The following is a 23,668-nucleotide window of genomic DNA, read 5'->3' on the forward strand; positions in this document are numbered from 1 at the left end:
TGAGATAAATCTATATCTATCAATACTAGCATATTATGTTTTTAAGATAGGTTTATTGCCATCTCATTGTCATGACAATTATATAGCTTTGTTGGTACAGTGCTGGGGGGAGGGAGATTGTTAGCATGAAGATCACCAGGGTAGAGAAAGGGGAAACTCCCTCATGTATTTTTCATCTAAACAGTATGACCTTTTCCACACATTCTTAGGACTCACACTAACTCTCTCTGTCACACACACAACACGCACACAAACCAATGAATCATAATTTGTGTACTTCAGTGATTAGACTTTAATGAGGTCAAAACAACCTTGGGCTGACAAAGCGGCATTCAAACTTCACAGAGTACAACTACGCCACAGATGTTTCATGGCTGAGATTTCACATCCAACTGTATGTCTCACAGGCTTTATTTTTACTCTTTTGATTTCTGTTTTTTAAGATGTTGCCTGGAATATGAGGCTTTGAGCATTACGTTGGAATGTGGCAAAATTAAGAATCTCTCAGGTTAACTTTTGACTTTCATGGGCCCTCAGATGCTCTGAAGGTCTTAGAGCCGTGAGCAGTGAGACCACAGAGAACCTGCACAGGGTGGAAATAAAAGAGTTACACAAATAATGGGCAAACCCTTACCCAGCAAACTGTCCCAGTGTTATCACCACAGGCATACTGTATAACCACATTGGAGAAGAGTACAACCACAACTCAGAATGAAAACTTGTAAGAGAAGTAGCAAACATGCTGTCATTTTCCTTGTAATTTGAGCAGTGTTGCCTACTAGTGAATTAGGAACTGTTTTAAGCCTGGTTCTAAGAACAGAGGCTGTTGACTTTGTCGTGTTCCTCTCTAGGTTTCTTCCATCTAAGGAGTTTTTCCTGGCCATTGTGCTCTCGCTACTGCTTTGGTTGCACTTTGGGTTTAAGCTGGATTACTGTTTTGTGACAACTTGTGATGTAAAGAGGGCCAAAAAAATGTGATTGATTGTGACCTCTTGGAGTGTGAAATGGCGTAAATATCTTAAACTATAGTCAGAACACAGTAAATGTTGAAGATTCAGGACATAGATAAGGGTAGATTTACTGTAAACCAAAATACAGGCTGCAGATGCCCAACATACAGCACAGTCTAACCGAACCACAATCAGCACCTGGGCATATGCTCATACATATTTATGTGCCCTTGGTCTAAAACCCGGTAAAAAACTCCTTATTAAAACCCTCAAGTTAAAACATGAAAACGTTAATACGTGTTCAGTTACAGCCCGCATGGGCCAACAGTGTTCAGAGTCTCAGAGAAGATTGCGAGAAGGAGGACCTTATAAATCCAGCTGTGTAGATTTATGATTTAACACAGTGTGAATGAATTAGGCACGCATAAAACATCCCCTATGTAAACGCTTTGATTAAAGTGGTGCTGCTGCAGTGTCTGCCTGCTCATCTGTGGTGGTCTTTCCCCATCTCATCTAATGAAGGAGCTCATTTGAGGGAGACCATGTTTCAGCTATATGGAAGCTAGGCTATTTGAGTTGTGTGCAACAAGACAGTCTCAACACCTGAGAGTCCCAGGTCAGATTTGTCCTGGGTCAAATTAAGCCCCTCCTAGAATTGGCAGTAGTACACTGTACTTAGTTCACTGTCTTAGGACTTTTCTCATTTGGGCAAAAGTCCATCCTCCACCCTCTTGCCTTCGTCTCCTTCTCAAAACACATTAGATAAGAAAGCCAGAGGTTCCTCCCCTCTGACCTTCTCCTCCAATGGGTTTTGAGAAGGAGACGAGGATAGAGGAGAATGGGCGCCAGGAGTATGCAATTGAGATCTTGCCTTGGTCATGTTTTGGACTGGTATTTGCACTGTCCCAGGTCTTGTTTAGCCCAGTTAGGACTGGTCCTAGTGTTCTGTCCTAGACCTGGTTGAGCCCTGTTGGGCCTGATTAATTAGGCCTGGTTCTAGACCCAATGACTTTGTTCTGGCAGGCCATTGATTTCATGAGCAGCTGACAAACAGGCCTTTACAGGGCCACAGGGCTGAATGGGCACTGAGTGCTGCTGCCTTCCCACCAGTAATGAGCCACTTTACTGAATGAGCCTTAAGTGCATGTTTCGTTGAGAAGAGCACAGTCACACAGCCCTTCTATTTGGTCATGCTCCCAGGTATCAGAAACCTTCTCATCACTGTGTGTGTGTGTGTGCATACGAGTCATGTGCTCTAATTAGCGCATAATGTATGAAACCATTTGTAAATATAGCTCCCTGTTGTATTATTCAGCTGGCATAATGTGGTCCTGGAACAGAAAAGAGCCAGGATGATCAAATCATGATGCACCCAAGGAACAGTAAGTTTGATCTTCTCACAACCATTTGGATTCCCTCATCTGTATTCTTGAAGCATATGCATCTTTATCCATATACTTCAGGATGTGTGGTTTGTATCCACACAGCAGAGCATATTCCTCATATTGATTTAAGCCTTCAGAACATCAGAGGTAAAAATCACTGAGTCATCAACAACAGCCAATAAAAACACGTATACCTTCACACATCTTTATTGTGCATTTCATTAGAATCAAAATAGTTGTATTCAGCAGTGTTATGCATCTTCAAATACATTGAGGTGTTAGAATCATGTTACTGTATATGTTTAGTGCAGGAATGATAAAGTACTTACATATAAAAAACAAACAAATGACAGCCAATGTGTCAAGCCACTAGAGCACTAGAGCACTAGTCTCTTATAAAACCTGTTAAACCAAATGTTTAGCTATTGATTAAATTGATTTGGTACTGGCACCAAAGCCATGGGGATAAGAGCAGTTAAAAACCATCACACAAAAAACACACAAAACTGTTGTAACTGAAATCAAAAATCTGATGTCAAATCAATTGTTAAATGCATTGGTTTATTAAATACCTCAGAATTCTCACATGATTTTCTGAGCATAATTGTATTATTGGTAAGATTTACAAAATGAACAATGCTCTGTATTAAATTCTGCTCACAGCATCAGGCACAGAATGTATTCCAGTCTGATTGAATTGATTCCACATGTCGAGAACAATGATGCAGTGACCTCTGTATAGATTACTGAGTGAAACGTATGCCAGTGGCTAACAGGGGATTGCATGTAATTGCCTTGATAGTTAATCACATGCAGTAAACAGGAACCGCAACACTAGTAAACAGGAAGAGGGAGAGTGAGGAAACATGCCAACAGAAAACATGCATAGTTAGAACATACAGCCAACTCCTGATAAATGCAATAACATGTCTGATTGGGACTATCTTGAATGCATGCACCAAATCAGAGCATGCAGATTTACAAGCAAGTAAAATGGATATACAGGTATTTGAAATGGGATAGGTGAATTGCAATGCTGTTGAGAGCAGCAGTGGGCTTTACGGCTGGGTTATCTTGACTCCAGAACACGGTGAATACAGCAGTATGTAGCCTGATGTCAAGACCATCTCTGCTGTGTCCAAACACTCCTTCACTGTCAGATTACCACATCCTGCACTCCTCCTTTCTCCCTGATTACTGTGATGGGATTTACTCCTCCCCACAACTCACAGATTACAGACCAAGACAAACAAGCTCAAAGACACAGCAGCATCCTCATAGATATGGCCAGCAGAGTCAACACAGGGTGAAGAGAGTGAAGAGTGATAGAGTGCATAGAGTGAAGAGTCAGGGATCAAGAGTCAGGGATCAGCCACAGTGGAGAGTCAGGGATCAAGAGTCAGGGATCAGCCACAGTGGAGAGTCAGGGATCAAGAGTCAGGGATCAGCCACAGTGGAGAGTCAGGGATCAAGAGTCAGGGATCAGCCACAGTGGAGAGTCAGGGATCAAGAGTCAGGGATCAGCCACAGTGGAGAGTCAGGGATCAAGAGTCAGGGATCAGTCACAGTGGAGAGTCAGGGATCAAGAGTCAGGGATCAGCCACAGTGGAAAGTCAGGGGAGAGAACAGCACAAAGATCAGTTATAGGATCGACCCATCCCAGAATTGACCCCCAACCACTTATGGAGATTTGGGAGGATGAAGAAGTTTAAGCAATACCAGCCTACCATAACTATTACCATATTGCTTATACATAACACATCCAAACATGTGCCAAGGGGTAGAGTTAGTGGTCTTTTTGAATTGGACAGCCTAGAGTACACTCACATTCAGTAATAGAAGGATCATCTTAGGGCCCAGCCACAGTTAGTTGAGGAAGCACCAGAAGAAAGAACAGTCATTGAATCAGCATATAAACCAAACAGAGGGAAGAGCAGAGGGAACAGTCCCAGAGTCAGAATACAGAGAGAGTGGGAGTGTCCTTGGGCGGAGTCTAACACACTGATTAATGACCCTGGAGTGAGAAACACACACAGGCAGCCAGAGAGTTGGGCAATCAGTTCATCATGCTTTATTTTGTGTGACCCTTACTACTGATGTGGCGATGGCTAGAGATCTCTCTCCTCAATGTCTGCACCATTGCACAATACTGACAGAGACAATCCAACTCCCTCTCTGCTAAAGTGCTAAGGAGAGGGGGAGGGGGTTTGGACAAAGGACACAGTATGTGACTGTGAGAGAGAGACAAAGCTATTGGGTTATTATTGCTATAAGGATTATACTGATTTCCTTACATTTACAAGTTTAATGGAAGCAGGGTTTGACGCATACATAGACAATACATGGACATATTTAGTGTGAGGTGCTCAGACAGTCAAACTGTGTTCAGGTGGGTCAGAGGGGTGTGTGGCAGTCATGGGAGGGGGTGTGTCTGGCCGGTGGTGGTCACTCCCCCAGCCCTTTGAAGGCCTGCAAGTGCTCGCTGTAGCGGAAGGAGGTGTCCCTGGCTGTTTCAAGCTGCTTCTCACACCACAGAATCAAAGCCTGGCGTAACAACTCCACACGAGTACTGTGGAACCTTGCTATCTGGAACACACACACGCCACTGAACTTTAGAATAAAATAGAACAGAACATATATTTCAGTCAAAACTCAGCAGACAAAAAGCAACAGTCTGTTGTATAAGAGCAGCTAATAGGAGAGGTGAGAGTCGGAATGAAGTGAACATTGGAGGTGAAAGGCAGTGACTGCTGTGGGCTGTATGTACCTCCTGTTTAGCCACTCCAGATACATGATCAAACTCCTTCTCAGCTGCCACCTTCAATTCGTCCATCTGAATCAGAGAGGAAAATACATCACTCACACAGTGCAGAACATAACACAGTTTCAGAACTATTAGTCAATATACAGTCAAGTCCTGATAAGTGCACATTGGAGAAAGTGTAAACACTGTTTATTTGTATTGCAGTTCACCAGTACCAACTTAACTATATTTTTTACTGGGATATCTTTATGCAGGAATGACAGTCTCAAACCATGTAAGCAGTTGGCTCTAGATGAGAGAGCACTACTGACACCTGCACGACCTATGAGGAACAAGCAGTGCCTGATGTGTCCCCGTCTGTGTGAACAAAAACACTTACAGCAGCTGTCTTTACAGGCTTGGCTCTCTCTGCATTCCTGCTGGCTGTTTCTAGCACCACAAGCTTACAGGTCCTCCTGTACAGCATCTCCTACAAATAGAACCCACTCAAATGGCTCAAAGATCAACCTTATTTATCCATAAAGATAATATTTAATAACAACTTTTTATTTATAAATTTTTTATTTAACCTTTATTTAACAACTAGGCAAGGCAGTTAAGAACAAATTCTTATTTACAATGACGGCTTACACCGGCCAAAACTGGACGACACTGGGCCAATTGTGCGGCAATCTATAGGACTCCCAATAATGGACGGTTGTGATACAGCCTGGATTTGAATTAGGGTGTCTGTAGTGACGCCTCTAGCACTGAGCTGCAGTGCCTTAGACCGCTGCACCACTCGGGAGCCCTTTAATATCACCAATATGTGTTAAGAGTTTCCTGTGCAATTTGTTATGTCTATGACAGCTGAATGGGTTGAGGTTTTTCCACCATGACCTAATGGAAATGACAGTATGTCCTAATACAAACTGTGAGCACTAACAGTTACAACACTAATACTGAACAATGTTGTTGTTCACCAATAACTGAGCAGCTAACACTAAGGCGAGGAGTTTTTCCCAGTCAGGTCATGTAGACAGGAAAAACTCCTGGCCCTAGTAATGAAAGATGATGTCTGACCTTTTCTGCCTCTTGGCAACGAGACTCCAGATCCAGCCCCAGCCCCAGAGTGCTCAAGTTGTTCTCAGCAACACTCTCAAAGTTTCTCTGCCCACAGAGAAAGAGACAAACATAATTAGCAATGCATGTGTGGTAAATCATGTGAAATATCCTCCCAGTCTTTTTTCCTTAGAATTTTTGTTGTTTGGTCAAATGTATATTTCCACAGGGTGAGGATGACATTTTACCTTGATTGAATCTATGACCTCAGACAGCTTGACACATATCCTGCAAGATTAAATAGGGGAATAGATGAGTCCCTTTAAAAACAGCCCCCCATATACATGGTGAAGACAGATCATTCATTGCAATGGTATTCAAACTTCTTCAACGGGGACCCAATTTTTTCAGCCAGAATTTCTGGGGACCACATTTTGTCCCCCCAATAAATTACTGCGACCCCACCCCAAATCTAATGTCACAACCAAATCTGTACATTTCGATTTTTAAATCAACAAATAGGCCTAACCTTCATTTCATTTGAATCTCTTACCAAATGAAAAGAAAACAATAAGTACATTTACTCAATAAAATAGTATTTTTCTAATTATCTTTCTCAAAAATGTTTGTATATTGTCCCATACAATAATCTGTACTCTTAATACAGTTGAAGTCGGGAATTTACACACACCTTGGCCAAATACATTTAAACTCAGTTTTTCACAATTCCTGACATTTAATCTGAGTAAAAATTCCCTGTTTTAGGTCAGTTAGGATCACCACTTTATTTTAAGAATGTGAAATGTCAGAATAATAGAAGAGAGAATGATTTATTTCAGCTTTTATGTCTTTCGTCACATTCCCAGTGGGTCAGAAGGACGAACCAGACTTGTGGAGGTCTACAATTTTTTCTGAGGTCTTAGCTGATTTCTTTTGATTTTCCCATGATGTCAAGCAAAGAGGCACTGAGTTTGAAGGTAGGCCTTGAAATACATCCACATGTACACCTCCAATTGACTCAAATGATGTCAATTAGCCTATCAGAAGCTTCTAAAGCCATTACATAATTTTCTGGAATTTTCCAAGCTGTTTAAAGGCACAGTCAACTTAGTGTATGTAAACTTCTGACCCACTGGAATTGTGATACAGTGAGTTATAAGTGAAATAATCTGTCTGTAAACAATCGTTGGAAAAATTACTTGTGTCATGCACAAAGTAGATGTCCTAACCGACTTGACAAAACTATAGTTTGTTAAAACTTCTTATGGATAGGGGGCAGCATTTTCACGTTTGGATGAAAAGTGTGCCCAGAGTAAACGGCCTGCTACTTAGTCCCAGTTGCTAATATATGCATAGTATTAGTACATTTGGATAGAAACCACTCTGAAGTTTCTAAAACTGTTTGAATGATGTCTGTGAGTATAACAGAACTCATATGGCAGGCGAAAATCTGAGAAGAATCCAACCAGGAAGTGGGAAATCTGAGGTTTGTAGTTTTTCGAAGCTTGGCCTATCGAATACACAGTGTCTATGGGGTCATTTTGCACTTCCTAAGGCTTCCACTAGATGTCAACCGTCTTTAGAAACTTGTTTGAGGCTTCTACTGTAAAGGAGGGGCTCATAAGGGCTCTTTGAGTCAGTGGTCTAGCAGAGTGCCACAAACTCTTGACGCTCGTTCATGTGAGAAGTAGCTCTCGTTCCATGGCTTCTACAGACAAAGGAATTCTCCGGTTGGGACATTATTGAACATTTATGATAAAAACATCCTAAAGATTGACTCTATACATTGTTTGATATGTTTCTACGACCAGTAATATAACTTTTTGGAATTTTCGTCCGACATTTCCGCTGGACTTGCCAGCGCCTCGTGAGTTTCGATTTGTTTACTAAACCCCCTAACAAAAGGAGGTGTTTGGACATAAATTATGAACTTTATCGAACAAATCAAACATTTATTGTGGAACTGGGATTCCTGGGAGTGCATTCTGAAGAAGAGGTCCCGTGTGGCTCAGTTGGTAGAGCATGGCGCTTGCAACGCCAGGGTTGTGGGTTCAATTCCCACGGGGGGACCAGGATGAATATGTATGAACTTTCCAATTTGTAAGTCGCTCTGGATAAGAGCGTCTGCTAAATGACTTAAATGTAAATGTAAATGTAAGATCAAAGGTAAGTGAATATTTACAATGCTATTTCTGACTAATGTTGACTGCACAATATTGCGGATATTTCTTTGGCTGTTTTGGGCTCTGAGCGCCGTACTCAGATTATGCTTTTTCCGTAAAGTTTTTTGAAATCTGACACAGCGGTTGCATTAAGGATAAGTTTATCTAAAGTTCCATGTATAATAGTTGTATCTATTATCAATGTTTATAATGAGTATTTCTGTGAATTGATGTGGCTCTCTGCAAAATCATCGCATGTTTTGAAACTACTGAACATAACACGCCAATGTAAAATGAGATTTTTGGATATAAATATTCACTTTATCGAACAAAACATACATGTATTGTGTAAAATGAAGTCCTATGAGTGTCATCTGATGAAGATCATAAAAGGTTAGTTATTAATTTTATCTATATTTCTGCTTTTTGTGACAACTCTTTGGCTGGAAAAATTGCTGTGTTTTTCAGAAAAACACAGCATGTTAGGTGGTGACCTAACATAATTGTTTGTGGAGCTTTCGCTGTAAAGCTTTTTTGAAATCAGACACTGTGGCTGGATTGATGAGAATTTGATTTTTAAAATGGTGCCTAATACTTGTATGTTTGAGAAATTTGATTTATGAGATTTCGGTTGATTGAGTTTGGCGCCCTGCAATTTCATTGGCTGTTGGCGAGGGGTTCCACCATTCCCATTCCCATCCCATACCATTCCCAACCTAAGTGTATGTAAACTTCCGACTTCAACTATATATATATATATATAAATATTCTTTATCCTATTGTTTAATTCTGGCAACCCCACTGCAGTTAGGGTCGAAACCCCAACTTTGAATACCTCTGGTTTATTCTATGTAAATGTAGATATGACATCTATGGTGTGGTTCTCTCACTTTGAGAAGGCCAGGACAGCCGAGTCTTCTTCCTGCTCCACACAGAGATGCAGAGCGGTTGAGAAGTGTCCACAAGCCACTGCTAGTTCTGGGGAAACACACATGGTAAGCAATAGCAGCAGAAACCACAAACACATGTAACTTCTAAAACTTTGTTTAGCCACAACACAACATGTGCCACCACACTCGATCGCAACCTCACTCTGACTCAAAATGTCTTACTTTGTTCTGTCAGCACCACATCAATGAACCTCTGGAAAAAGAGAAGATATAAGAAGGGCTGCAGACAACCAAAACAGGCCAAGAGAGAGAGAGAGAATGGTACAGAGCACTAACCTCTGTTGCTGATTTGGAGCACCCAGTGAGGGTTAAGTTGTTATCACGCTCAGTCTGAAAAAAGTCATCCACATCCTGGAGACAGAAAGGAATGTACTGATTCACTTTGGACAATCTGACAACACACAAATCTTCTCAACACTTTCAGCTATTGTGGATGTTGTGCTGAACACATACAGTATTGTCTGGTTAATGTATATGGATGTGATTAGATCTTGTTTGTCCTTAGAGTGACATGTGGAAGGTGCAGGGTTAGGTTTTGATTGTCCAGTATATTATACTGAGGTACCTTGTGGCCCTCCTTCCTCATCCCTTCCATGGCCTGGCTCAGGCGATTGAAGATACCCTTCCTCACCCTCTGACGACCTGGGGGCTGGAGCACACCCACGTATGCATACCCAACCCCACACACACACACACACACACACACACACGAAAGGGACAGATTAAGGGTACGAGTAAATCATTTCATTATATTGAATCAAACTTTATTTGTCACATGCGCCGAATACAACAGGTTTAGACCTTACCGTGAAATTCTTACTTACAAGCCCTTAACCAACAGTGCAGTTCAAGAAAGACTTAAGAAAATATTTACCAAATAAAATAAAATATTATAAAAAAGTAACACAATAAAATAACAATAACGAGGCTATATACAGGGGGTACCGATGAGGAGTCAATGTGCAGGGGTACAGGTTAGTCGAGGTAATTTGTACATGTAGGTAGGGGTGAAGTGACTATGCATAGATAATAAACAGCGAGTAGCAGCAGTGTAAAAACAAATCGGGGGGGGGGGGGGGGGTCAATGTAAATAGTCCAGGTGGCCATTTGATTAATTGTTCAGCAGTCTTATGGCTTGTGGGTAGAAGCTGGCAAGGAGCCTTTTGGTCCTACACTTGAAGCTCCGGTACCGCTTGCCGTGAGGTAGCAGAGAGAACAGTCTATGATTTGGGTGACTGGAGTCTTTGACAATATTTTGGGCTTTCCTCTGACACCACCTAGTATATACAGTTGAAGTTGGAAGTTTACATACACTTAGTTTGGAGTCATTAAAAGTAATTTTTCAACTACTCCACAAATTTCTTGTTAATTAACAAACTATTGTTTTGGCAAATCGGTTAGGACATCTACTTTGTGCATGACACAAGTAATTTTTCCAACAATTGTTTACAGACAGATTATTTCACTTATAATTCACTGTATCACACTTCCAGTTGGTCAGAAGTTTACATACACTAAGTTGACTGTGCCTTTAAACTGATGGAAAATTCCAGAAAATTATGTCATGGCTTTAGAAGCTTCTGATAGGCTAATTGACATCATTTGAGTCAATTGGAGGTGTACCTGTGGATGTATTTCAAGGCCTACTTTCAAACTCAGTGCCTCTTTGCTTGACATCAGACCTCAGAAAAAGATTGTAGACCTCCACAAGTCTGGTTCATCCTTTGGAGCAATTTCCAAAAGCCTGAAGGTACCACGTTCATCTGTACAAACAATAGTACATAAGTATAAACACCATGGGACCACGCAGCCGTCATACCGCTCAGGAAGGAGACGCGTTCTGTCTCCTAGAGATGAAAGTTTCTGTTTCTTTTAACACTTAAAACACACTGAACAAACAGTCTATTTTGGTTTACAGCATACTGTATCTCTCAACATCAGGACACAGTAGTCATGTGGACCTCGGTGCCTGATCAGCTCTTTCCTTCATTTCACTGCAGGTAGAGTATCTTTACATGTGTGGGGTATTTAATGTAATGGAGACAAACAACTTACAAAATAAATCAGATAAGGTGTATGCAAAAAAACAATATACACCACGTACACTATACTGTATGTGCTGTTGAAAGATACAAAGTAGAATATATTGCAGATTAAATCAGTAAATCTGAAGAATCACAAGCACAAGATGTGTTACTTGTTGCGTTTATCTGCTGTGTTTATCAACACATTCATTTAACTGTCAGTTTGTGTAACAAACAGTGCCCTTGCTTAGCTGTTAAAAGTAAGAGCTTAACATTTCATTTGATCATCAGTGCAACTGCAAAGGATTCTGTTATGAGGCACTAGTTGTATATTTGATTGCCTACAGACACAGTACATGCAGAATCCTGAATTTGAAACGTAATCTAAAGATTTTTACACTGTGCATTTGCAAGCTGTACTCTGTCAGGAACTAACAACCCACAGCAAGAGATCACTGGCCAGTCTGTGATCCTGTAGTGGGCAGTAATATTTGACATGTGTATATACAGTGTATATGATATTATAAATACCTCACGTGCAACTCATAAGAATAAGTAATTAGCCTATTCAAATGTTTATCTTAGACCATAAAGATAATTAGCAAAATGCAAGAGACGACAGTTGAACCATGTGCAATCAAGTCTTCTGCATTTAGCTGACTAAGATCAAGGAATGGTCATGAGAAGTGAATATCAAAGCAAGTATTATTTAATAACTTTGCAAAATGAATGGGTTCACATACAAGACATAAAGCTTAAGTTACGAGGCAATACTGACTTTAACAAAGGATTATTCTAGGCATATAGATTATAAAGTTAATTTACAGGCAAAGCATGGACAAAGTGATGCTTAGTAGGCCAGAGTCCTAGAAGCCTAGGATACTGGATACAGGATAAGAGAGAAAACAAAGGCATTTCATTCCATTTATAACATCTGAAGGTGTAAACTTTCAACCCAAGACCAACCACCATTGACCAATCTATCAAACAATACCAAGTTTACAGTGTAACCTGACCACCAAGGCCCAATCTCCACAGGGTGTCACAGCATTTAGAGGCTTGTGTGGAGGATGAGACCAATGTAAATATGACAGAATTCCTGATAGGACCATAAAACATTTTTGAGAGTAATTAGAGTTCACCCTATACAGATACAAGATACCACAGAGATAATATATATATATAGTGGGGAGAACAAGTATTTGATACACTGCCGATTTTGCAGGTTTTCCTACTTACAAAGCATGTAGAGGTCTGTAATTTTTATCATAGGTACACTTCAACTGTGAGAGACGGAATCTAAAACAAAAATCCGGAAAATCACATTGTATGATTTTTAAGTAATTAATTTGCATTTTATTGCATGACATAAGTATTTGATCACCTACCAACCGGCTCTCACAGACCTGTTAGTTTTTCTTTAAGAAGCCCTCCTGTTCTCCACTCATTACCTGTATTAACTGCACCTGTTTGAACTCGTTACCTGTATAAAAGACACTGTCCAACCTCTCCACAATGGCCAAGACCAGAGAGCTGTGTAAGGACATCAGGGATAAAATTGTAGACCTGCACAAGGCTGGGATGGGCTACAGGACAATAGGCAAGCAGCTTGGTGAGAAGGCAACAACTGTTGGTGCAATTATTAGAAAATGGAAGAAGTTCAAGATGATGGTCAATCACCCTCGGTCTGGGGCTCCATGCAAGATCTCACCTCGTGGGGCATCAATGATCATGAGGAAGGTGAGGGATCAGCCCAGAACTACACGACAGGACCTGGTCAATGACCTGAAGAGAGCTGGGACCACAGTCTCAAAGAAAACCATTAGTAACACACTACGCCGTCATGGATTAAAATCCTGCAGCGCACGCAAGGTCCCCCTGCTCAAGCCAGCGCATGTCCAGGCCCGTCTGAAGTTTGCCAATGACCATCTGGATGATCCAGAGGAGGAATGGGAGAAGGTCATGTGGTCTGATGAGACAAAAATAGAGCTTTTTGGTTTAAACTCCACTCGCCGTGTTTGGAGGAAGAAGAAGGATGAGTACAACCCCAAGAACACCATCCCAACCGTGAAGCATGGAGGTGGAAACATCATTCTTTGGGGATGCTTTTCTGCAAAGGGGACAGGACGACTGCACCGTATTGAGGGGAGGATGGATGGGGCCATGTATCGCGAGATCTTGGCCAACAACCTCCTTCCCTCAGTAAGAGCATTGAAGATGGGTCGTGGCTGGGTCTTCCAGCATGACAACGACCCGAAACACACAGCTAAGGCAACTAAGGAGTGGCTCCGTAAAAAGCATCTCAAGGTCCTGGAGTGGCCTAGCCAGTCTCCAGACCTGAACCCAATAGAAAATCTTTGGAGGGAGCTGAAAGTCCGTATTGCCCAGCGACAGCCCCGAAACCTGAAGGATCTGGAGAAGGTATGTATGGAGGAGTGGGCCAAAATCCCTGCTGCAGTGTGTGCAAACCTGGTCAAGAACTAGGCAGTTAACCCACTGTTCCTAGGCAGTCATTGTAAATAAGAATTTGTTCTTAACTGACTTGCCTAGTTAAATAAAAAAAATACATTCTGAAGGCACTATATATAGTCACTGAGTGTACAAAACACTAGGAACACCTGCTCTTTCCGTGACCAGGTGAATCCAGGTGAAAGCTATGATCCCTTATTGAGGTAACCTGTTAAATTCACTTCAATCAGTGTAGATGAATGGGAGGAGCCAGGGTAAAGAAGGATTTTTAAGCCTTGAGACTTGGGCTGTATTCCAAACACTTAACAGACACACCCTCTCCCCATCAGCCCTCAAATTAAAGTGGATACTTCTGATGACGTGTCATGACATCATCAGAAGTGTAGGGCGAGGGAGGAATGATTTTTAAATGGACCGCCCTTGCCCAGAAATTCGTCGCTCTTTCATCCCGCAATGATTGTGTTTTCAGCCACTGGTAGCTTGTGGGTGCTTTATATGCGCTACAGTCAATTATGATTGCATGTCTACTTACATTAAATATATAATTATTAATATACGCCTACTGTATGATAGCTAGCAAATTAATTAGCTAACTGACGTTAGCCTGCCTAGCTGGAACTTCTGAAGAAGGAAAATGTTTTATTTATACAATTTCCAAAAGCTAACCAAACAAAAATATCATTACTTTTACGAGATGTGTTTGTGCCGCCATGTGCATTAGTAGCACAATTTCTAATTTATTTACATTATCTTTTACTTACATATGTTAACTTCTCCATATTGACGTTGAGGTTTTGGCAAACTTTCCTTAGCGGATGTACAATCATTGCGAATTGAATTATGGGGCGTTTCAGGCCCCGAAGTGAACAGTAACTGTACACTCATAAGGTCGACCAAAAACGAGGGCTGAGGGGCTTACTTATCTTCCAGCTTCACATGGTCTAAAGTCAGAGATGGACAGAACTCAGACTATCAACCCAGAAAAAAAACAGGGTGAAGATGTTTAATACTGAGATCCTCTCTCTCGTCCTCTCAAACCTCACCAATGGGATCAAGAAGATTACATGTGTAGAATCAGTGACACACAATTTCAAAACCTCCGACTCATTGTTAAAGGTAAGCCATTGATTATCATAATCTCATCATTATCATTATCATCATAATCAACACATACATGATGCTATCACAGAAGTCTCTGTACATCAGTGGTCACCAACCTTTTCTGAGTCAAGGTCACTTTCGCAGTCAAAAAGGCAAGATCTACCGCTCAGATTTGTTTTTTAACATGACTTTTAAAAAATTACGTTAACCTAATAAAAACAGTTCTGTAGGAATGAGGTTTGTGCAGTAGGCCTAATACATTATCACAGCATATTGGCTATATGCCTGGCCTGCCAATGCTGTTCTTCTCAGACCATATTACTCTGAACAAAAATATAAAACCCAACAATTTCTAAGACTTTTGTTGCAGTTCATAAGGAAATCAGGCAGTTTATATAAATTCATTAGTCTCTAATCTATGGATTTTACATGACTGGGAATACAGATGCATCTGTTGGTCACAGATACCTTAAAAAAAGGGCGTGGATCAGAAAACCAGTCAGTATCTGGTATGACCACCATTTGCCTCATGCAGCGAGACACATCTCCTTCGCACAGAGATGATCCAGCTGTTGATTGTGGCCTGTGGAATGCTGTCCCACTCCTCTTCAATGGCTGTGTGAGGTTGAATATTGGCGGGAACTGGAACAGTGTCGTACACGTCGATCCAGTGAATCCCAAACATGCTCAATGGGTGACGTATCTGGTGAGTATGCAGGCCATGGAAGAACTGGGACATTTTCAGCTTCCAAGAATTGTGTACAGATTCTTGGGACATGGGGCCGTGCATTATCATTCTGAAACATGAGGTGATGGCGGCGGATGAATGGCACGACAATGGGCCTCAGGATCTCGTCACGGTATCTCTGTGCATCGTTGTTTGCAGCTTATGCCTGCCCATACCATAATCCCATCTCCACAAAGGGGCACTCTGTTCACAATGTTGATCAGCAAACCGCTCACCCATACGATGCCATACGCGCTGGCTGCCTGGTACAGTTGAAACCGGGATGAATCTGTGAAGAGCACACTTCACGGTTGGATGTACTGCCAAATTCTCTAAAACAACGTTGGAGGCGGCTTATGTTAGAGAAATTAACATTAGATTCTCTGGAAACAGCTCTGATGGACATTCCTACAGTCAGCATGCTAATTGCGCGCTCCTTTAAAACTTGAGACATTTGTGGCATAGTGTTGTGTGAAAAAACTGCACATTTTAGAGTACCTTTTATTGTCCCATGCACAAGGTGCACCTGTGTAATGATCGTGCCTTTTAATCAACTCTTGATATGGTGGGTGGGTGGATTATCTTGGCAAAGGAGAAATGCTCACTAACAGGGATGTAAACAAATTTGTGAACAACATCTTTGAGAAATAAGCTTTTTGTGCATATGGAAAATGTCTGGGATATTTTATTTCAGCTCAGGACCAACACTTTAAACGTTGAGTTTATATTTTTGTACAAGTATATATTGCAAAACTCAAGCTTTAGTAACGAAATAGATCAGTTGGTGTAGCACTTGCGAGGCACAGCTGGGCATAAATTAAAATAATATACAAATAGTTCGCTTTTTTATTTGACTGGATTGATGGTACCTGCATCTGATGGTCATGGTGCTTTCAAGACAACTGGGAAATGGGGGGGAGAGGTCAAACCATGACATCAGCGTCATAGTCGCATCTCTAGAAAGATGCCAGAGTTTCTGACCTGGAATTCAGAGTTGGATAACTATTATCCGTCTGTGAAAAATAGTTTCTCTCTTTTTTCAGAGTTACCAGTTACCAGCATTGAAGTCTAAGATTTGAGTTGTTTTGAACACTGCATTAGTCTCAGGAGGGAGAGAGAAGCAGAGGGGTCCACCTCTCACGGTCTTTGCTCTCTCCTTTTCCTCCAGTGAGACTGACCAGAGAGAGGGGGCAGTCTTCCACCTAACGGTGAAACTCGAGTCGCACCGTATCTGTCTCGTGCACAAATTCATGTTGGTCCTATGACCAGAGAAAGTGAAATACTCCTCGATATTAAAATAGACATGACGAGCTGCTAATAATAATAAAAACACAGGGCTGTCGATACACTTGGCTACTCATTCATTGCATCTGCATTGAGAGTGGAAGTAGGGAGAAGCGTGTTGATGGTGTTGAGGTCAGGGCTCTGTGCAGGCCAGTGAAGTTCTTCCACACCGATCTCGATAAACTATTTATTTATGGACCTCGCATTGTGCACGGAGGCATTGTCATGTCATGTTGAAACAGAAACATTACCTGTCAGCAATGGGTGTGGCTGAAATAGCCATTATTATTATTTTTGGCTCATTGCCATGTTAAACTATTTCAAAACTATTTTAACTAACTACACTAATGATAACTTCCTTGGTTAGGAACAGATCAACCCAAACACCCACTACCACCAAACACCCAACAGATCAACCCAAACACCCACTACCACCAAACACCCAACAGATCAACCCAAACACCCACTACCACCAAACACCCAACAGATCAACCCAAACACCCACTACCACCAAACACCCAACAGATCAACCCAAACACCCACTACCACCAAACACCCAACAGATCAACCCAAACACCCACTACCACCAAACACCCAACAGATCAACCCAAACACCCACTACCACCAAACACCCAACAGATCAACCCAAACACCCACTACCACCAAACACCCAACAGATCAACCCAAAGGACACGCCACAACAAATGTCGTAACAACTTCATCTCAAGGTTAGTACAAGCTGAAATTATACTATATGAGCTAGATATTCTAGCAAAAACCTTACATATTCATACTGTATATCTGTCAAAAGGTACATTTTCACTGCTCTGTCTGACAATCTCAAATGATGTTTCAACTATCAAATTACATCTGTAATAAATCACATGACCAAGCCTGCTCTCTTAGTCTCTACTGCATAAGTGTAAGTAATCCTTTGCTGTAGCACTCATGCAACTTCCCATGCCATCTCAGTTACACTGACAGAACATGTTCATGTCCGGGAAGGAACTCAGGGGGACTTCAGGAGAAGCTCAACCTTCATCCTCTGACCCCAATAAAATCCTCTACATCTTACTGTCTGTTCTACCAGCCATACTGATCATCGCTGGAGTGGCTCTGTACATAAACAAGAGGAACAAAGGTACTTTAACACACAGTTAAAACTACCAGATGAAAAATATTGTTGTCATTGTTAAATATGAGTTCAGATAGTGAATCCCTTGACCCCCATGGAAGAAAAACACGGAGAAGAAAAATAGTGGGAGCCAAACAGGAGGAAAGCAAAAGGATGAGGTAAAATAATGCACGTCAAATGAAACACTGAGAATGTTATTGAATTAAATTGCCTCAGTTTCAGTGGAAAAATCAAGCCTTGAAGTATTATATCCTATGTAGTAATCAAAGTGTTATTTGTTTAATGATGGAGGTGTGCAAGTCTCATTGTATCTCTTCTCTAGGATGATCCCTCTGCATTGTACTCCACAATTTCTGACAGAAACACTGCTGTTGACGAAAAGACGTTAGTGTAAGAGAATGTGTGTGCGCTAGTATAAACTTTAAATAGGCCTTGTGGGAATTAAAATAGTTGTGCCTTCTAGATTTTAGCAGCAGCGCGCACAGTTTCTCTGAATGTATCTTGTGTTTGTAATTGTCCCTCTCTACAGGAGAATCCCTCAGTCACATACTCCACCATCGACCACATGAAAGGAAAGCGGAGAGTAGCAGTAAGTCTGGAGTAGTGGTGAAACAGAGTACGCCAGCATCAAGATAGGCAGATCCTCCGAGAGCCACTATACAGTAGGCCTACAACTGGCTCACAGCCTTATACTGCAGAGAGATCTCATATTGTGTCCAGTATCATGTGGTTTTATCTGGCACTCTTGACTGTAAATATGTTTCACTCTCCACCTCAGTAAGACAAGTTCAGTGCTGAGCTGTTCACAGGAGATCAGATGTTAATCAACCAAACACTCTAGAGAAGAGATGAGTAAGATTAGTGAAATAACAAGAAGGCATGTTTGTTTTTGTGTAGCAGAGACACACAAAGCACTCTATATGGCTGTAAGTTGACCTAGTTCCCTTTTTATTTTGCTGTTGTGCAATTTTTTTAGATCTGTAAACTTCTTTGAAATAAAGAAGGAGAACTTCAGATTTTTTTTTTCAGACAGTATCTTTCTGCCAAATAGCTGGTACATCCTGAGCAACTCATCTTTCTCCACATTGACAACATTAAAACAGGTTAAAACAAATGTATTATCGGAGTGTGTCACAGACAACAATCTCTGTGAAAACAACCTCAACCTTCTGTCAAAACCAGTTAACTACTTTCTCTTTGGTGTAATGGAGAAATCACACATTGTGGTCTTTGTGAACAAGAAAATCAGTCTGACAATGACATCGACTGAAGCTACACTTTAGTGCAGTGTGTGAAATGTTTCTGAGGTCTGTTCTCTTGCCCTTGGTTAGATACAGACAACATTGTCATTTGTCAAAGTCAGATCCTACAATGGTCTACTTCAGCACACTCCCATAGACTCAAATCAGACGGCCATCTATCTACAGCTTCTTAATAAATTGTAATGAAACAGGAAGGGAGTGCGGCTCGAACCTTCAACTTTCTGGCCCGTAGCCCTGTGGAAATCAACTGTGCCACAAAAGCATGCTCAAGAGTCCATATCCACGCTTATAAAGCAGGGTCACTACAATATCTTGGCTGAGTAAGATCATGTGTTTTTGACACGTCCTTATGTTTCTACAACTTGATTGGAGTCGATCTGTGGTAAATTCAATTGATTGGACATGATTTGAAAGGCACACCTCTGTCTATATAAGGTCCCACAGTTGCCAGTGCATGTCAGAGCAAAACCCAAGCCATGAGGTCGAAGAAATTGTCTGTAGCGCTCCAAGACAGGATTGTGTAGAGGCAAGGGGAAGGGTACCAAAAAATGTCTGCAGCATTGAAGGTCCCCAAGAAAACAGTGGCCTCCATCATTCTTAGATGGAAGAAGTTTGGAACCACCAAGACTCTTCCTAGAGCTGGCTGCCCGGTCAAACTGAGTAATTGGGGGAGAAGGGCCTTGGTCAGAGAGGTGACTAAGAACACAATGGTCACTGACAGAGCTTAGAATTCCTCTGTGGAGAGGGGAGAACCTTCCAGAAGAACAACCATCTCTGCAGCACTCCACCAATCATGCATTTATTGTAGTGGCCACACAGAAGCCACTCTTCAGTAAAAGGCACATGACAGCCCACTTGGAGTTTGCCAAACGGCACCTCTCAGACCATGAGAAACAAGATATTCTGGTCTGATGAAACCAAAATTGAAACCTGGCACCATCCCTAAGGTGAAGCATTGTGGTGGCAGCATCATGCTGTGGGGATGCTTTTCAGTGGCAGGGACTGGGAGACTAGTCAGGATCAAGGGAAAGATGAACGGAATAAAGTACAGAGAGATCCTTGATGAAAACCTGCTCCAGAGTGCTCAGGACCTCAGACTGGGGTAAGGGTTCACCTTCCAACAGGACAACGACACTAAGCACACAGCCAAGACAACGCAGGGGTGGCTTCGGGACAAGTCTCTGAATGTCCTTGAGTGGCCCAGCCAGAGCCCAGACCTGAACCTAATTGAACATCTCTGGAAAAACCTGAAAATAGCTGTGCAGCGACACTCCCCATCCAACCTGACAGCGCTTGAGAGGATCTGCAGAGAAGAATGGGAGAAACTTCCCAAATACAAGTGTGTCAAGCTTGTAGCGTCATATCCAAGAACACTCAAGGCTGTAATCACTGCCAAATATGTTTCAACAAAGTACTGAGTAAAGGGTCTGAATACTTATGGAAATGTGATATCTCAGTTTTTTATTTTAAATAAATCTGCAACATTTCTAAAAACCTGTTTTTGCTTTGTCATTATGGAGTAGTGTGTGTAGACTGATGAGGGGAAAAAAATATTTAATCAATTTTAGAATAAGGCTGTAACGGGGTCTGAATACTTTCCAAATTCACTGTATATAGCCAATGGGCAAGTGCCCTATGCTGATAAACTTTACAAAACAAGTGTGAATAAACTGTTTGCCAGTCTCTTAAACATTGTATGGAAACTCAATTATCCCTAGTTACTAAATGCACCATGTTACAAAGTACAAGACATACAACTGGAACTGGCCAGTTGGAAACCAAACAGGTCATTATTGGTAAAGACACAGGTCAAACACATGGAGATGATTGGACTCAAACTGAACAGGAGGGGATAGGACATTCAGAAAAGGGTAGGATTAAACAGCTGGAGAAAAAGAATAGGGTTTGGTGGTAATAACACACCTCTGAGCTAGTGAGGAAGTTCTCCAGGCATTTGTTCTTGCTGAGCGTGGTGTGTGCTGCCACCTGCTGGAGATAGGTCTCCAGTGCCATGCAGTACATACGCCAGTCCTCCCCCATGGCCAAGAAACCTACACAACAGACCAGTGAGACAGCAAAATATTTCACTTCAAACCAATATAAAAACATTGGTATGGCCACCCATACAATATCAGACAAGAAACTAACCAATGCATAACAACGTTGTAGAGTTTCATTGGATGTAAGTTACGCATATATATTTTTTTATTGGTTTTCACATACTAATGATACAACATAATTATTTGTAACAAATTATCAAAAATAACTTAATATCTGTTAATAAAACACATTGTTAGCAAGCATTGAAAATATCTGTGTGATGTCAAGGCTGTAAGCGATATATTTGTTGACAAATACATACCAAGTTGTTTCAGAACTTTGGTTGGTGCATTCAACTGAGGTTTGGCTGGTAGAGGAGGAAACTAGAGAGAGAAGTCACATAGTGGTATTTTTTATGAGGCTTGAATTCCCAATGCAATGGTGTCTAGCCTACATTGAGCTACATTTTGAAATGGTTTGAGCCCTGAATTGGCTTACAGCCGTGGAATATCAGAGAATGCTGTGTGCAAAGCTGTCATCAAGGCAAAGGGTGGCTACTTTGAAGAATTTAAAATATAAAATATATTTTGATTTGTTTAACACTTGGTTACTACATGATTCCATGTGTTATTTCATTGCTGACGTCTTCACTATTATTCTACAATGTAGAAAATAGTAAAAATAAAGAAAAACCATTGAATGAGTAGGTGTGTCCAAACTTTAGACTGGTATAGTCACTATAGTCACTGTTGAAGCTTATAGGTTTGCTAGTTAGGGTCAGTGTCAGGATTTGATCATGTGTCAGGTGTAGGTAGGAAGAGGTGGGATACTAACAATGACACCCAGTATCCCAGGCACCACCTCCTGAGAGAACAGACACTGCTGCAACCACTGAAAGTCCTCATGAGTCCTAGCCACATGGTATTCCCCACTGCCTGACAACTGGGGGGGACAGACAGACAGGCAGACAGGCAGAGATACAGAGAGAGAGAGAGAGAGAGAACATGTCACAACAGTCAAACAGGAAACAAGTGGATTTGGTACAGTATTCATGCACGCCATTGAAAACCTCCTGATCCTATAGCACATGTGGACACAATAACAGGCACTGAGAAAAAATACTAACTTTATAGTCACTGTATCTAACAAAGGAAATAAGAAACTGACCAATGTATAGTATATACCATAATTGTGCACTATACTATTACTGAATGACTTCAGTTAATGGCTATCTTCAAGGCTTTAAGGTCCCACTGAGTAGGGTTCTGACAATCAGTCATTCTCCAAAATAGTGGCAACATTACGCTGCGAGACCATTTCATTTATCTCTGAACACTACTTACCTTCTGGGATATGACTATGAAGGTCAGTGCATCCCCGTCTCTCACGGCCTCAGTGACCCGGATAGTTTGGGCACTCACACTAAGTGACCCCTCTCTAGCCTCCTCCTGAAATCAACAACAACTATTGAATGTCATTTAACTTAAAGTAGCATATCATCCTGCACATGCGCTGATAAATGTCCATTATTACCACACCCTCACAAAAGTACACTTTCAGGATTACAAAAACATCAGCATTCCAATACTTGCAGTATGATTCATTTTAGCGTTTTAAATTATCTTCACAGCTAAAACGTAAAATGCAAAAGGTGTAAAGGTGTGTCTCTGGCCGACAGCCTATCACATGATGACCAGGAACCGTAGATAAACTGTCTTATCAGACTACAACATACTACACATCAGACTTACCATCATTTTCTAACTACTGTATGTGCAGTCACTCCCCCAACGTCTTTAGTGCGGTAAAACTGTAAATTTTATACAAATATAAAAGCACAGATCCTTTGTCTCCTAACGGCAGCGGTGCACAAACACAGACACACTAACTACTGAAGAGGCACAGGATTTCCTTTAGGTCAAAGTGCAGGAGTGAGAGGGCAAAAAAACAGCCAAACCAAAGAAAGTGCTGGTGCAGGGAAAAACAGAGGGGGGAGTAACGATGTGTTACTGAGTAACTCATATGTCTGGACCACGGCCACACCCGTACAGGAAAGATAGGAGAACTGACCATAGAGTTCCCCTCAGTCAACCCTACAGACTGGTAAACTGGAACTTATTTTGGACCATAAAAGTAGCACAGCTCATTCAATAGTATATCACGTTTCCAATGGCCACTTTATACTATGGAATACAGGCGCTATGTGCTGTTATGTGACAGAATCAACACCAGACATAATCAATGTAAGGGCACTGTGACTTTATTGCACATTCGACCCATCTGACTGCAAACATTATATGAGCCTATGAAAACATAGATAGATCATGCCCCCTCACACACTTCCTCAGCACTGCTGTCTGTATGCGTTTTCTTC

General features: G+C 41.4%; 1 protein-coding gene across 2 annotated transcripts; it reads right to left on the minus strand.

The window, feature by feature from the left end:
• Nucleotides 1-2,526: 2,526 nt before the first annotated feature.
• On the minus strand, nt 2,527-23,219 carry LOC139535869 (sorting nexin-32). 2 transcript variants are annotated; one of them, XM_071335739.1, is made up of 14 exons: nt 23,046-23,217; nt 22,638-22,742; nt 22,129-22,236; nt 21,617-21,677; nt 21,178-21,305; nt 9,818-9,901; nt 9,529-9,603; nt 9,415-9,445; nt 9,193-9,280; nt 6,389-6,428; nt 6,162-6,248; nt 5,479-5,568; nt 5,103-5,168; nt 2,527-4,921 (listed from the first exon to the last, which is right to left on the minus strand). In XM_071335739.1, exons 1-14 carry the CDS (start codon nt 23,049-23,051, stop codon nt 4,781-4,783), a joined length of 1,110 nt encoding a protein of 369 aa, XP_071191840.1. In that variant the 5' UTR covers nt 23,052-23,217; the 3' UTR covers nt 2,527-4,780. The 2 variants fall into 2 exon arrangements, with proteins under 2 accessions (XP_071191840.1, XP_071191841.1); XM_071335740.1 differs by lacking the exon at nt 5,479-5,568 and having other exon boundaries at nt 23,046-23,219.
• Between the last annotated feature and the right edge of the window lie 449 nt (nt 23,220-23,668).

This window comes from Salvelinus alpinus, chromosome 12 (genome assembly GCF_045679555.1).
Source record: "Salvelinus alpinus chromosome 12, SLU_Salpinus.1, whole genome shotgun sequence".
Lineage (NCBI taxonomy): Eukaryota > Metazoa > Chordata > Actinopteri > Salmoniformes > Salmonidae > Salvelinus > Salvelinus alpinus.